Here is a 16527-nt window from a genome sequence, read left to right as displayed (position 1 = left end):
CCCCTCATGTAATACCCCTTAAATGGGGCTTTTGAGGACTTAATAAATGAAATGAAATGAAACGATGTCCTTGTGCCGCCGGTCAGTTAATTATCTAGAAAAAAAAAGTATTTGAATAAATATGCTCGCGGAAGGAAGTTAGCTTTTGCATGCCTTTGTCTAGCGGCACATCGAAACAAGAAAGGGCATATCTTGTAGCGCCCATAAAGGACTAATGAAAGAATTTTATTCGGAGAAAGTAATTTCTTTGCTATGTTGGCCTCTGACTCTGGCAATGAGTACAGACGTGGAAGGTGATCTGAGGTTAGGGAATATCAACCGAGAAGTATTCCCGATACCCTCTAGACCTTACAACTGTCAGTATGAATGTAAAAATCTTGGCCGTGGTTGGTCATAAGCCGTTGCTCCGTCAGCTTTATTTATCCATTTGTGCTATTTATTGTCCTATTGTTTTAATGGACAAATGTCGGTACATGAAACACGTGGCTCGCGTTTTGGTCGTCGCAGCGTCAGTGCTAGCCGCCAGTTTAAACGCGGCTTATTTGGGTTCATGTCCAGCAAGACGTCTAGGCAAGGCCTATGTCTTAGTTCGTCCTTTGGCGCTTGCTGACCATTGGAGGAACGCTCTCGCACGGTGGCATCCTTTTTTCCTCATCCCGCTGGGTGGGCGTATCCACGTCTTCCTCTTCCAGGATGTCGCTGATCTTGAGGAAGGAGCGGATTCGCGCAATCACGTACTCTCCGAGTCCGTCAAACTGCAGAGACCAATCGTTGTCGCCCGAGTCGTTGCATACGAGCTCGTCCTTGACGATTCCCGCAAGTTTCCAGAACTGCGCCAATATGAAAAAAAAACGTTGGCATTCGCTCAGGCTTAATATAAACTTTTTTGAAACCCTGGCCGACCATAAAGACTTTTAAACTGCATTATGGGAAGTCAAAGGGGCCCCATGGTTTCGTCTTTACGAACGTTACTTCGTTACAGCGTAGGGAACGTTGTAAGGTGTAGTGGAGGTAAAAAATGAATGATTTAACGTGGTTAGGCCAAATGCAAAATGGGTGCACTAGCAGTTCGTTTTTCACTTATCATGATCATCATTTATTGTACCCTTAAAGGTCTTTTTTGGTGTTCCGATCCATTACGCACGGATGAAAGTTGATGAAGACAACGACATCCAAAGCACAGCACGCGAGAGAGTGGGAGTTGAGCACGCAGGAAGTTCGGCTGTGGCTGTGGTGATGGCGTAGTTCGAACCGGAGTGGCATTAATTCTTAGTGATGTGCTCTGCATTGTATTTTTTTTCGGTTCCTTGGTTGCTTAGGTGTGTCGTATTATGATGTATTAGTGATGTGCTGTGTACTGCCTGTTTCCTAGTGCTTGTCGTATTTAGCATCATGTTGATTCGACGCCGTTTTCCTAGTGTTCTTTACATCGTTCATGTACTTTGAACATCGCATCACTGTAATAAATACCACTTTAAAGAAAGAAAGAAGTGGCGGGGACGTAATGAGCTAATACGATCGCGATGCTTATGTGTTACTCCCGCTTTGGGTTCAAAAACCACTCACAGCCATTAAATGTTTTATTTTAGCTTATTTCATTTCAGGTCCAATATAGCAGGGCACACAACGGGGAAATCGGTGAGTGGGAGTCTTACTGCTATAGTGCATTAAAACCAGTCTCAGGAAGGGTGACCACGAGACCGGTTCTCGTGGGCGGGATCCTCAGTCAGCCGCCGCGGTGGCTCAGTAGTTACGGCGCTCGGCTGCTGACCCGAAAGACGCGGGTTCGACCCCGGCCACGGCGGTAGAATTTCGGTGGAGGCGAAATTCTAGAGGCCCGTCTTCTGTGCGGTGTCAGTGCATGTTAAAGAACCTCAGGTGGTCGAAATTTCCGGAGCCCTCGACTACGACGTCCCTCATAGCGTGAGTTGCTTCGGGACGTTAAACCTGCATAAACCAACCAAACCAGTTCACGACTCCAATAACTTCTGCGAAGACATATCACATGCCAACGGGCTTACATACTACCGTGTAGACCGACGACGGACCAAATACAATTCAAACTCGATCTGACGAAACCACACAATCAATTGTAACGAACAAATTTTGATTCAAGTGCCCATAAGGTTCGTTGTTCTCATCAACCCAAAAGAAGGAAACAATCTTAACCTCCAAACCCGTTCTTAAGACGTTTTTCCCGGATGAACTGAGAAAAAAAATTGGCGGTGGCTTAGCTAAGGTTAAGCCTGGATAGGCGAAAAGCTCCCGCTGCTTTTCAGCCAACTCCCAAGCTACCACTTCTGGATCGGTGTTTCTGCGCCGTCCGACTGTTGCCTCGCCTTCCATGGCGAGTGCTTGCGCCTGTTGTATGGGCAAGCGCGCCTTATATACCCCTCCTTTCAAATGTGCACTGCGCACGGCTGCGGCGAAAGGTCAAACGGTGGCGAGGATGGCCGCCTCTTCTATGGATGCCGCCGCCGCTCACGCGATCTCGCAACGCCTTCCGAAAGAACCTTCTCTTCTTGGGACGGCGGCGGCGACTGCGCGGCAGCGGCGAAGGGTAAAACGGTAGCGAGGAGGAGAAGCGGCGACGCTCAGACGACAGAGTCAGCGGGCAGAGGCGACGACGGCTGCGGCAGCAGCGGCCCCCTGCGCTCCGCTTGACGTCGGGCGGTTTTGCGCATGCGCAGCTGTGGCTAAAATTTATCACGGCGCACGCCAGACCCGGTGTTGACTAGCCTAGTGAAGCTTTTCGCTTCAGAAAGTTATTTCTGACTCATTGTGCCCACAATGGCCGCATTTGTTTTTCCAGTCCCGGACTACTTGCTGACAGGTCTCGGCCTTCGCTCGGACAGGAAAAGCGTCATGGTCACATGACCTACTTGCCATAGGCTGCTTGCGGACTCGCCGCCAAAGCCGAACTCCCCCTCGGTTACCGTACCTGGTCGCTGTCATCTGCTAGCAGACGACGCAAGCCACGGCCACCACTACGCCGAAGCAACGCCCTGCGCTCGATCACGATACTGAGTCGATTTGAAGACCGTACTGTCAGCTTAGCGAAGTGCATTGCAGAACTCAGCTTCAGAGGTATGCTCTCGCCGCTACTGCTCGCGCCGAAGTTTGCACTAAATAGCCCAACTCGTTGTGGATAGGCAGATAGACGAAAGCTTTCGCAAAAAATGTTGACAGCAAGCGCTACAGCTGCTCCAGTATACGAGTGGTTCACCTGCGATGCTTTCAGGTAAGCGCGCAGACAGCATGTCGCAAAAGAAGGGAACAAGGACCTCTTGACGACACGAGCGAACAATAGGCGCTCGCAGCTCCGAATGCGCGTCCGTGTGCGGTGGATTTCAAGAAAATAGAACGAAGATGCAAGAACAAAGTCGTGCGATGGCTCAGAGAGCAGCTACGGACCTCATGTGCAGGTTTAACGCACGATATCGTCTCCAGGAACACGCAAAGTACGCAAAATGCACGGAGTCCAACTCAATATGGCTGGCAGCGCTGCGTGCAGCTGTCGTCTGCTGCCTCCCCGCAGCCCCAAGTTGCCCGCGGACTGCCATAGGCGAAAAACGAACGCGTTGCCATGGCGACGCAGGCAGGTGGGCGGAGCTTTCGGCTGCCCGAGAAAAACAAATACCGGACTCGAGTCCGCAAGTAGTCCCGGACAGTCCGGGACTGAAATACAAATGTAGCCAATGTCTCGCAGCATGTTGGTAGCGTGCCAGCAGTAACATCTAGGCGCCATAGTGACGGGCCTAGCTTTATTTTGACGGGGCTGCTGGCCGTGTAGCCGCACGGAACAACGGACTCGTCAGTCGGCGGCGCTTCTCACCTTCGCTTCGAATTCGTTACTCCGGATGGCGCTTTCACGCGCAGGCGATTAGGGATGCTCTCATGGACTTTTCGTGCGTGCATGCGCTGGTTAACGGCACATACGACTCCGCGGCAGCTTTTAGGCGCCGCTTCGTTGCTTTACGCTTGGAAGGGCCAAGAAATTCCTTTCTCCATTTTACGAACTTTCCGATTTAATGAAAGAATTCGAGGCAGGATGCCGCAGACATATGTTCATGGAGTGTTGAACACGAGAACGTTGCGCCCCTAGACGCAGCAAAATGCCGGCACACATCCCAAGATGCCTGCCTCGCCGAAGCGCGCCAATGTCTTTTTTTTTGCGATTAGTGTGGGCCTCTGCGCCGCGAAAATGCTCTGTTCTGTTGGGTTTTATGGCGCAAAAGCAACTGAGGCCATCATGCACCAAACAAAGTTTAGTGGTTTGTTCTTGTGTTACTAATAAATCTTGTTTTAAGAGTTTATTTAGGAAGTTTACTTCTTTAAAAAATGAAAAAAATGAAAACTCAACAAGGGCATTTTCTCGTAGCAGTAGGCTAGGTTGGAGTGGGATGTGTTCACTTTAAAAGCGTGTATAATTCTTTTCTCTTACTTTCTCAAGTTTCTTGCCTGAGAACCCTATGTGGGTGGTTGTGAGCTCATCTCAACAAGCTTCGCATCCTCGTTTTTGTTTAGATATTATGGAATTATGATCGAGATGCCATGTCCAATACGAAGGCGGCATAAAATTATTTCGACAAAGCGTTCTTGATGTTTACATCACTCATTGCTTGATGATAGGCTTAACTAGGTGTACTTTTTTGTTTATTTCATTATCCTATAAAGCCTTGCACCTACCTCTCATTTTACTCTGTATAAACTTCATGCAATCATGTTACGGTATATTTACCTTTTCCATTTCTGCGTTACATGCGCGTGCAGCACACGCCTCGGCCGCTTCGTTCCCGCCGATGCCCAAGTGGCTAGGGATCCAGCAGTACCACTATTTCTCCTTGAGTTTCAGCAATTATTGCATAGTTTCGTTTTTAGTTTTTTAGGAGAGGAAATGAAGCAGTTACTGTCTCACATATCTCGGTGGACACCCGAATCGCGCCGTAAGGAAAGGGTTAAAGTAGAGAGTGAGAAAAGAAAGTTCTGAACAGCGTTCCTGGTACATAATGCTGTCATTGCACTCAGGAAGTCAGTGTAGATACTACTGTTTCCAATGTTTTTCTTATTTTTTTCTGAAGCTACAGCAATGGGGTAACATTCTGCAGTAAAAGCTGATGCGCACTGAGCTAGCTTATTTTCCTGATTATCCTTGCACAGTCGCAATCCCAACGTTGGATGCCGATTAAAACCGCATTTTTTCTTGACTCCAAAAAATCTTGCAATATATATTCCTGTGGGGGTTTGCTTTTTGTGAATGCATGTCATCGTAAAGTCTGTGGGTTTCTACGTGGACACAGGCCACAACCCACCGCGGGTTCGAGCTTCGCGCGAGCCAAGGGCCCCGATCAGCCGTCACCACACACACACACTGGGACACCGATGCGGTGCACTCAACCTCCGCTGGGAGGAGAGCGATTCGCCGCAAAGAAATAGGCCTCCAAGTTCACCAAGGAGACGTTTATTCACGTCGTCCTTCAGCAGTACACACACACTCAATCGTCACCCCGTCCCGGGGGCGCGCGAGGAGCAAGGCTCCGCTGCGCGCACGAAGCGACTCGAGCAATGCGCGCCGCTAGCACGCCGCTGCAGGAGAATGTCCCCGCGGCAGTGCTGTGATCTCTCTCTCGTGTCGACTGTTGGGCCGGTTGCGAGAGAGAGTGGGCATTCAACGCAAGGTACGCCTGTCAGAGGTCGCTGGACCCCGCTGGACAGGCTCGAGCCGCTGCAGGTCAGAGGACACGTGCGGGCGAGCTCGAGTAAGCACTGGTCCGAAGGGCAAGGCCGGCACGGACAAAACAGTAGCGTACGCACCTTACGCTGTCTCGGAGGGATCTCTCTCTGGGCCCCGCTCGGACGGTCGCGCGGTGCGCGGCCGCCCAGAGCGGGTCCCGGATTCCCGCCAAAAGGCGCCAATGGCAAAGGCCCTTGGGGAGCCGGGGCGGAGCTGTGGCTAAATGACAGTGATTAGTCACCCAGTCGCCTCTCCACCGCCTGAGGCGGGAGCAAGGGAAAGAGGAGAAACAACGCGGGAGGCCGGCAGAGCCGCGCAAAGGCGACGGCGGAAAGCCAGGATTCCCACAAGTCGCATTGAGAAGGGAAGGTATACCAAGGTGGCAATGGGTGAGGGCTCCGGGCAATATCGGGCGGTGTTTTCAGGATATTTAATTTTTATTTCTATCCCATTTAAAATCCATAAAAACCGAGGGTGAACTAAAAGATGAATGTAAGAAATTAGTTTTTCCAGTGTTTGGGGAGCCGTACGAGTGCATTCCTTATTCAGTAGGCAGACAGTTGCTCAGAATAGAATCTAAAATGCGACCTACTGTGTTTGTTCTCGTCCCCGAAAAGAAGAGTAGGCATTAAAATCGCCGACTACCAGGTATGACTCTGGTAGCTGTCTGGAAACTGCTCTTAAATCGTGGAGTGTTAATGATAGGTGTCGCTCAAAATATATCGAATATACCGGCATTTAATTAAAGGGAAGGACGGAGACTGCAACAGCTTTATTTTTAGTCTGTAGTTTGATTTCGCGAGCTGCAATACCACTCTGAATGAAAATAGCAGCAGCACCTTCAAATAGCCTACACACTTGCTCCTGGATGCAGCGAACTATTTTATACTTTTTAGAACATTGTTTTGAGATCTTAAGTTCGTCTCGTGTAAAAAAAGCTATCGGGGAAAGCGGGTTTAAAAGATCTGTTACGTCCCAGTGGGTTTTGATGAGTTCCTACAGTTTCAATGTGCTAGGAACGCAATGTTTGATGACCTTTGGGGGTGGGATCAAAACTTAGCGTTAAATTTTTTTCGGGCCCCTTACGTTTGTTTTCTTTAGGCCGCAGACCCTGCTGAGCCGGAGTACCCAGGTTCGAACCCAGCCGCGGCGGCCGCGTTACAATGGAGACGAAACTCAAAAGGGATTGTGAGCTGTGGGATGTCAGTTAATGTTAAAGAACAACTGCACCACTTTGAGAATTCCGCGATATTCTAGGATTCATATCTATAGAGGCTGTAGGTAAAGGATGCTTCATGTTTTTGCGGTAGCATTGAAACAAGAGACGTAATCGACGATTTAATTTTAAGCTTCTCCCCAAAACACCATAGGAGCGCGGGGAAGCTCGGTGTGACGTTACGGAAGGGAAGATTTGAAATTCGCGCAGCCGTCAACCGCACCCTGCCATGCCTCGTTGGATGCTGACAAACAACGCTCGGCAGGCTTGGCCTTCGGTGGCGCAGGTTTTTTTCCTTCAAACAAAACGTTTATACTTTGGAAATGTACCGATACCTTCGATGTCGTCATCACGCGACCCCCACTTGGCGCTGTGCGCTGCGGAGGAGATTGAAGACCCTCGCTATTTTAATCAGCGATTAGGTCCCCATTTCAAATGGTAGCCCAAAAGGACTTCGCATGCTTTACTTCCAAGCTTTACACATTCGACCCCTTTAAGCTTATTGATTTCTAAAATCTATGCAGTGGTCCTTTTAAGGTCCCCAGGTGGTCGAAATTATTCCACACCCCTCCACTGCAGAACCGCTTTCTCTTTTTTCTGTTACTCGTACCTTCCTCCCTTCCCTCACGGTGAGGCTAAAGCGTTCATTGAGTGGTGAAACAGTTACTGTGTCATTTGCTTTCCTCAAAAACGATTGATTTTAAGGCTACGAGGAAAAAAACGGAGCAATGTCACCGGTCCCCGTTGCGGAACGAATCAAGGAAGTCATAAAGGTAAAGAGAAACATATGCCATTTTTGGGATAACATATCAACCATAAAAAAAGGAGGGAAGGCTGATTCCGGTGCTGTATCCAGGCTTGTTCCTGGCGGCACACCACTTACGTCGTTACGAAGGCGTCGGGTGCTTTCCCTGATCCTGAGCTCCGTTTCTGCTTGGCTCAAAGATCCAATACGCTGTACAGCTCCCGCAAGATGCGGCTGCGACGAGATCAGCTCGAAGGCCAGCGCCTCTCGCTTGGACTGGCCTCCGAGGACGAAGCCGATGGCGCAGCGCAGAAGGCTGTAGTTGCGACGCGCCTGCAGCGTGGCACAATTGCGAAAATGCGCAAAATTTTGTACAAAAAATAGTTTAGAGTTGCTAAAATGTGACGAGCCAAAACATGACGTTTGTTTACTTGGAGCGAACGAACACTCAAACTCAAAAGCATAGTCGATGGAGCTTCACCTCAATATGTCTAGGGCACCTTTTTGACCGAACAGCGCCAAGGAAGAATGTTCTTGCCTGCTCAAGGTACAAGCCAAGCACTGAGAACGACGCCAAGACGCTTGTACTGTGTGGAAAGCAGCGGGTACCTGGCGACACTGGAGATCGAACCCCGTAATGGTTTGAGGCCACCGCAGCGGAGTGAATGGTTTTTCCGAAGTAGAGGAAAAAATTCGAAAGGGAGCCTTGGTGAAGGAGAAATCAGTTGAAACGAAGCGGATTTCTGCTGGCCACTTTTTTCGACACCGTGTAGCACAAACACGATGCGAAATAGCAACAGTTGTGACACTAAAAGAAAATGAGCGGAAAGGTAGCAAATTCAAAGGAACCCGAAGCAAACTGACACATCCAGCCCGGCTGTGCAACTACCAACTTGGAAGCGAATCATGAAACGAAAAACTGCCTCATTGCGTCTGAATAGACTATTTGTCACGAGAAGAGGCGTACAAAGACCGGGACCTATGGAGACAACTTCGTGTGATTTCATTATGAGATTTAGTAATCTGTCTGTTGAGGAGGAGCGCATCGTTTCATCCTCTGCACTGAGTCTTTCTGCCGCTCGAACTTGAGTAAAAATTCAGGGGGCACTTTGACTGTCTAAAGTGCGTAGAGGCGAAAGCGTTTTCCGCACCACTTTCAGTGCTTCTGTGGCACTGGTGGCGTCACATGTAATTGAGTACTAATTACTAAGTGATGACAAATCACTAATTAATGGTTAATTACTGATTAATGCCTGAATACTAATTAACTGCTAATTAAGCTTAAGCTTAAGCTTCACCTTTAGGAGTGGAACGCGACAGCGTGTTGTAGCGCTGCCAGGGAGTCCACGGAACGCCACCACCCGTTCGGCGCGATGCCTTGCCGTTTCAACGCAACGGTTTTTGAGGAAAGGAAATGGCGCAGTAAATCTCTGTCATCTCGGTGGACACCTGAACCGCACCGTAGAGGAACGGAGATGTGCGAGTGAAAGAAGAAAGACGAAGATGGCCCGTAATGAAGAAAATGAAAATTGTATTTGAGGAAAGAAAATTACGCAGTAACTGTTTCACATATCTCGGTGGACACCCGTCAAAATTCAGGGGGGGGGGTGCACTTTTTTGACCTAAAGTGTGGTCACTGATGTGTGGTTAAGATGTTAAGCTTCGCCTCTAAGAGTGGAACGCGAGAGCGTCTTGCAACGCTGCCAGGGAGTCCATAGAACGCCATCGCCCATTCGGTTGTACGCCTCGCTCGTCGGTAAATTGGTTTTTGAGGAAAGGAAATGTATTTCTCTCTCATATCTCGGTGGACACCTAAACCTCGCCGGAAGGGAAGGAAGGAGGATGGCAGTGAGCGAAGACACCGTATTCACTAGACGTGCCGTTGTTCATTCCAAACCATCGAGCTGGCATGGCGAAGTGGATAGCATGCTCGTCTCGCACTCCGAAGACCGGGGTTCGATTCCCGAGGTCGACCAATTTCTTACTAGGTTTTATTTATTTATATGGCCTGACTAGAGAAGCTAATTAGGCTAATTGGGTAATTAAGCAATTAACTAAGCTCAGTCCCACTTACTTGGAGCATCACTATATGGTCCCTTCAATTGGTTGCATGGTTACTAGCCAAAGTACAATTGGCCCCGTTTGAAATTGACGCACTGTGACGTCACGACCGTTTCGACCAACTGAAAAGCGTGACATTCTCTGTCGACAACTTCTGCTTACAACGATGAGACATTAAAGGCTTTCGCCTTAAAATGAGGAGTTTTGAAATTTATATAAAACTATGTTCATATTGACTGAACGCTCGGATCGGATGACAGCAACTGCTCCTGCAGTTTTGATGTATAATTATGGAAAATGAAAATAAGGCGATCCTTCTCAAATTTTTGTCGTTTTATGCCCCACTTACCGCAACATCTCTCCGAATTTATTTCTGACTAGTTTCGCACCGTAAGTTCCAAGTTGCGATAGAAAGAGCTCGCCACCATACAGACACACAAAGATCGCAGCTACAGTAACGGTAGAAGGCCCCATTCAACGGCATGGGAACAAACTCTTTAGGCTGTATCATTTGGACAAAGCGTACACGTGGAAGGAATAGAATGAAAAGCGCTTCCGCTGGTTTCTCTGAAAGTGAAACCTCTCCTGGCTACTTCAAGTTGCGGGTAGGTGGAATGGAGCCGGGGAAGCATTTGTAGCTAAAGCCACATTGGCCACGAGCTTGCGATTTCGCTGTGGCGGTGCTCCGAGGAGGCACAGAGACCGACCGTGAGCCGTTGCCTAGCAACCGCCGCGGCTGGCGGACGCCGCGCGCTCGCCGCGCCATCTGGCATGACGTCACACCACGCGCCTCCGCGCGGAGCCGCCGCCGCCGTTTGGCATGACGTCACACCGCTTGCCTCGTCGTTGCGCTCGCCTCCGCTTTTGCTACGTATATCCTGGCATAGCTGAGCTAAGCCACCGCCAATTTTTAAATTGGGGCATCGGTGCTGCTGCCTCCACGATTCGATTGCGGTGCTGGGAAGCGGCGCTAAGTTTCACTTTTGAACCGCCCTACTTTTATGAAGAATCATCAAGGGACAAAAGGCAGTGTGTAACGTATGACGCTTTCGTTAGTGGCGAAACTGCTCCTCGGCGAAGTCCATGAATGAAGAAGAGGACAGGGGGAGGGGGGGCACATATTTGAGGACTTACTCTCCTTCAGCGGAGACGCACTATTTGCCTCTCAACAGGCAGCTCAAAACAGCGGGACAGAAGAAAGGAAACAGCACGGCAGAGGCGTTTCTAGCCTCTGGCTGAGTTATTTCCGAATGAACGTTTATAAAGGAGACATTTGAACCAAACAATGCAATCACGTTTAGTAAGGCTGAGATCTGGGCGAGTTGGTATGCATTCATACTGGTGAACAGCGCAAAAAAGGCGGAACAACAACAAGACAAGCGCTGACTATCAACTGGGTTGTATATATATATACCCTTCCGTCCTTCAATAAACCCAGTTGATAGTCAGCGCTTGTCTTGTTGTTGTCCCGCCTTTTTTGCGCTGTTCACCAGTATGAATGCAATCACGCACGACCATTAATATTTGAAAACTAGCCCACGCCCGAAAATTCCACAGGACCTCTAAAAGTTAAGAATTGGGCCTACCCTAGAAAATGAATTAAGGTGGTTTAGAGAGATTAGGGGATGGAATTAAACTGGATTAGTGGTCGGATTTTAATGCAATATGATAATCCAATGGAAGCTACTCCAACACTGCAGAGGGTGACTCGTCCAGACCATATAAGCGCAATAGAACCGATTCAAGCCGGAGTTCTGGTGGGAAAACCACATGAACATTAAACACTCTTTGTAGACACCATATAAGACAACCTAAATGCTTTCGCATTTTCTTTATGAAATTGATTAGGAAGACCCCAAGTTTTTTCTCTGGCATACCTCTGTACACTTGGTTTTACTGTATGGTTTTTGATCGCTGTATGATCTCTGATGGGGCGCACCCCATTGTTGTTGCCGCTCGGCGGAGCACACTCTAAATGTTAGGTCCTGGTATGATACTTGGCCTATTGAGACAGAATTCGCGCTCGTTGCAATTTCTCCAGCGGCGGTTCAGGCCGTCTGCAGGGACTTCGTCCCAAACACCTGGCTCCCCCCCCCCCCCTTCACACACACACACGCACAAATTTTTCACTATGTTTGGTGTCCGACCGCGAGAAAGCAGCGGTCCGGCCAATGACCTTTGCGCGGAATTCTAGCTCGAGCATCAGCAGGGCGAGCCGGTGGCTCGGCGCGATAGTTTGCATTTAGTCCCAGCCTCTAACTCGTCGGTCCCGGGCCCCGGGCTGTCTGTGAACGGTGGGAAAGAGACGGACGCCGCGGAGAAACCGCGGAATGCGGCGGAGTTCAGTCTTGGTGAACAACCTGCAAGTGGCGGTGTGCTGGCTGACCGCGCGTGTATGAAGTTTCAGCCGAGCGGGTAATCATCACGCGTAGGCACCGCGCCGGCTGGTTGATAGGGTAAGCTCCTTCATGGAGGAAGTGGAAACAGCGATGGGAGTGCCGCCTAGACGGCTAAGCGGAATGCCGCGGAGCGAGTCGAGCTTTCTTGCGGATATGGCGAGCATCGCGAGCAGTCGTCAGCCACCATGCTTGCCGCCTTGAGAGGCAGGCGGGGGGGGGGGGGGGGGGAATCTCGTTCTCCATTGTATTAATTTCATGCAATCCTTAAATGGAATGTTTACTTTTTTTTATTTCCTGGCCGCGAGCGAATATTTAAAATGTACGAGCATGTGTGCATAGTTCCGTCTGTAAGTGACGGTTCGTTGGTTTCTACATAAAGACTACTTATGGGCGAGGTCCTGTATGCAGCAGTGGAAAGACGCAAACCTAAATTATGTACTGGGTCCAGTCGTTTCAGGTACGATGGTCTAGCTGACTCACACTATACATTCATAATCAAGGCTAGAGCGTACTACAGAGCTGTTAATTTTATAGAAGACATGTCCGGTCGACGCCACAATTTTTTCGTGACAGTACTTTGAGTATATTATGGGGCGCTGGAAGCTTTCTTTGGAAGTGTGTGTATATGAGGCAGGAAAGTGAGTTCTTTGTCGAAAGTTATGTCTAGAAATTTGTGGTCCATTTTTTACGACTAACTATTTCGTTCAGGTGAATGAATCGGTCGGGCTTGTGGGCCTTGTTTGAGCGAGAAAAGAATGGCCACTTTTCTTTGTGGAAAACTGGAAACTGTTCCCGCCTGTCCATGTCACTAGTTTATTCATTCTCATCTGTATTTTCCTCTCGCCTGTTACCAGGTTTGAGGATGTGCAGAATATTTGCAGATCGTCAACATAGTCTGAATACATGGACTTCGCGGTAACTTTGGCTATGGAATTCATTTTTGTAACGAAAAGCTTGAACGAAGTTACTTGAGAGGGTTGAACCTGTGCGTACGGAAATTGAACGGTTGGACAGAAAATTATTTAGGCAGTTTAACACCCTGCCATGGATGCCAAGGTCTGCAAGGTTGCGAAGAATCCCGAATGTTCGGGTTGCGTGGTATGCCTTCTCGAAGTCCAAAAAGACTGAGACAGTGTTGTTTGTTTATAAAAGCTTCTCGGACAGTATTTTCCACGCGAACTAAATGGTATGTTGTTGAGCATGTTTTTTTTTTAAAAACCAAACTGATGGATGTGAAGAAGTTCGCGGGATTCAAGGAAAAAAGTTAGTTTATATTCAGGATATTTTCAAAGATTTGGCGAGGCAGCTGATAAGGGCTATAAGCCTGTAAATAGTGAGGAATGTTGGCTGCTTTCCAGGTTTCAGGAGTGGTACAACGACAGCGTTCTTCCAGGTTTCCGGTAATTTTTTGAGTGCCCATATTTTGTTAAAAATTTAAAAAGTGATTCCATAGACGGTTGGGAAAGATACGCCAGCATCTCGTAATGCCCGTCCCGTAACAATATTATAAGGGCTAGGTGCAGTCATTTTTCCGCCGGCGAAGAGAACTGTTTATTTCTTGAATTGTAAATAAACCATTGTACGGTTCGTTTGTGCTACCAGTTCTTGGAAGTGTATATTTCTCCGCTGCATTAAAAATGCTTCTGTGTAGTGTGAAGAACTGGAAATGTTTGAAAGATATTCATCTAAGATTTCTTGCTGTTCCTCTATACTTGTTTGTGTAACCGGCGCTCTAAGGAAAGGAATTGTGAAAGGAGAAAAACTGCCCTTAAGTTTGCGGACTTGTTCCCACATTTTTTTCAATGTAACTGAACTATCTATTGAAGACACGTACTTTCTTCAGGATGTTTTCCCAGCTTTGCGACAGATGCGCCGTGCTGTTTTTATTGCCTGTTTAAAATATATGAGATTTTCGTCCGTTGGGTATCTTCGGAAAACTCCCCAGCCTTTATTTTTTTTCTTTTTTTTTGCTTATGTGCATTCTTGTGCGTACCAAAGCTTGTTATTTCGTCGCACTACTCTTGATGACTGTGGAATAGCTAGACATGCAGGCGCAGTGATAAAAGTAGTAAAAATTTCATGGAGTTCGTCAATGCTAAGATTGCACAAAAATAATTTCTCCACTCTCATTTTCATGAAACAGCTGCCAGTTTGCTAAGTGTAGCTTCTAATAGCGTGGTCTGATTGGGATGATTAGGGGTGGCGATGAAAAGATCATCACAGGGAGGCGATCGCTTACGTATCGGCTATCAAAAACATCGCACTTATAATCTGTAAAAACGGATGAAGAGCTAAAAGACGTCTATGCACGTCGTTTTTTCTGATGGTGGAGAGAAATATGTGGTTTGCCTGTACTGAGCAGGCAAACCTTGTTGCACAGAATAAAATCTTTAAAACCCGACCTCTAGTGTTAGTCTCTTCGCTTCCTCAAAATCCAGAGTGGGCATTAAAATCGCCTGCTACCAGACATGGCTCTTTTAACTCCTTAAGAAGTTCTAGATAATGCTGTGCTACTGCGAGTGTGATGGAAGATATATAGAGCATATGGAAATTGTTGTAAAATTAAGAACGGTGACTGCAACTGCTTCGTATTTCGTTTGAAGCTTGATTTCGAGGGCTGCAACACCGTTCTGGACAACAATAGCAACGCCTCCAGAGAGTCTACTCGTCTGCTCCCGGTCAAATCGGAAGAATTTATATCTTTAAAAATATTTTTATATGCAGGTCCCAAACTGGTTTCCTGCAGACGCAATGCTTTATGCGACAGAGAATTTAGGAGTTCTGTTGCGTCAATGTAGTTTTCATCGTTCCACGGCAGCTCCCGTGGATAAGGAACGCCATGACTGTTTTGGAGCTCCGCCACCCGATGATCGCCCTTTTCTGAGTGGGCGATCATTCGAAACTAATGAGGCAGCCATAGAAAAAAGTGTTCTTCGGTCATGGTGCCAGCCACCCACCACGGAGCACAACTAGGGGACGGGGGAGGAACTTGCAAGCAATTGTCCTGCCCACGCTAGCTGCACACCCCAACTATAACCTAATATGACGCCACTTAGGGTAGTTGGCCCCACAAGGTTAACCCTCGCCGCCAGGGAAAACAGGAAAGACCAAGAAGTGAGGAGGAGGCAGGAGAGTTGCGAGAAAGAAAATAGGAAAGTGAAAGGTTAAGGGGAGGACAGGAAAAGGCGGCTGCCGATTTCCCCTGGTCGGGTCACGTAGGAGGTGCCGTCTACAGGAAGCTGGGGCCAAAGTGGTGTGTCGCCTCCGCCGAGGGGCCTTAAAGGTCCAAACGCTCGCCATCGGCCAAACCACCAAGATATCCTTTTCCCTGGACAAGGCTGAGCCACGCATGACTTAGCGCGGGTGCTCGGGTCCGTGGTGATGCACAGCTCACCATCACCTATCTCTATCTCTGCGGATGCTATCTCTGCAGATGCTCGGGAACCCGTGATGTCGACTCGCAACTCACCATAATCTGCACGCTGCAGACGCCCCTGCTGGGGAATATCAGCATGAACGAATTGTCGTTGATGCTAGGCTATGGTTGAGTAGTCCTTCGAGAACCCTTTGCAAGTTTCAGCAATAAGGTCAACACGTAGAACAGCTAGCCGGAAGCGAGTGAGTGCGGAAGCCGCAGGCTGGCCAGTTTTTGGTGTGCTAGTACCAAGGCCCCCACTCGGATATCCGCACTGCCTGTCTGGCAACGCGAGTTGCTGGTGAGGAGCAACCTTGGTGACAAGCCTCATCGGTGGCGCACCTGCCATCGCACGGCAGTGGTGCATGGCTTAACCGCTTCACCACTGCGTCAGGAGTGACGTGAGGACGCCCACCAATCTATAAATTTAAAGCAGAGAATGAACAATTACGCATGTATGGGCATCGACTCAGTAGCGCTATCGCGCCATAGCCTTAGGGCGGCGCTAAAGTGTCCCCTGCAGTTTTGCACAAACACTAAGACCCCCACTCACGTATTTCGCCGATGTATGACTGAAGCCTGTTCGACCTTCAAACTCGAACCTTGAAGCAAAACCGAAGTGAAAACCAAGTTCTGGCGCAGCTGATTAGCACTTGACCTAACCACGGTAAATATTCCGTCTTTATTGTTGTATACAGTTTTAAATATTCTCCGTTCAGACTGTTTGGCTCTGGGAACCGGGTGCCGTAATGCGCAGGCTTGTTCGAAGCACAGCACCGGAGCGCTTTGGCACCGTGGGATGCGGTGGGTGCTGATTGCTTAGCAGGTGCTGGTATGGCAGAAAGCGAGTAGGGTCATCTGAGAAGCGGCCTGGGGTAACTGCTCGTGGTGGTAAAGTGTGGCGAGGCCATCCTCTGGCTTTCAGCAAAGGCTTGTCAGCCCGAATGCTCTCCCACC

The 16527-nt window shown here is 48.7% G+C and overlaps 1 protein-coding gene across 1 annotated transcript in view; it reads right to left on the bottom strand.

The window, feature by feature from the left end:
* Positions 1-584: 584 nt before the first annotated feature.
* LOC149369888 (uncharacterized) overlaps positions 585-16527 on the bottom strand; it is a 41398-nt gene continuing 25455 nt past the window's right edge. The window contains exons 7-8 of the mRNA XM_089579619.1: positions 7834-8028; positions 585-830 (exon numbers count right to left, since the gene is read on the bottom strand). Of these exons, the coding sequence (XP_089435745.1) occupies positions 585-830; positions 7834-8028 (441 nt within the window). The remainder of the gene's footprint in view (positions 831-7833; positions 8029-16527) is intronic.

This window comes from Amblyomma mixtum, chromosome 1, assembly GCF_055824585.1.
Source record: "Amblyomma mixtum isolate Tamu chromosome 1, ASM5582458v1, whole genome shotgun sequence".
In the NCBI taxonomy this organism is placed as follows: Eukaryota; Metazoa; Arthropoda; class Arachnida; order Ixodida; family Ixodidae; genus Amblyomma; species Amblyomma mixtum.
This window is presented reverse-complemented; position numbering and strand designations above follow the sequence as displayed.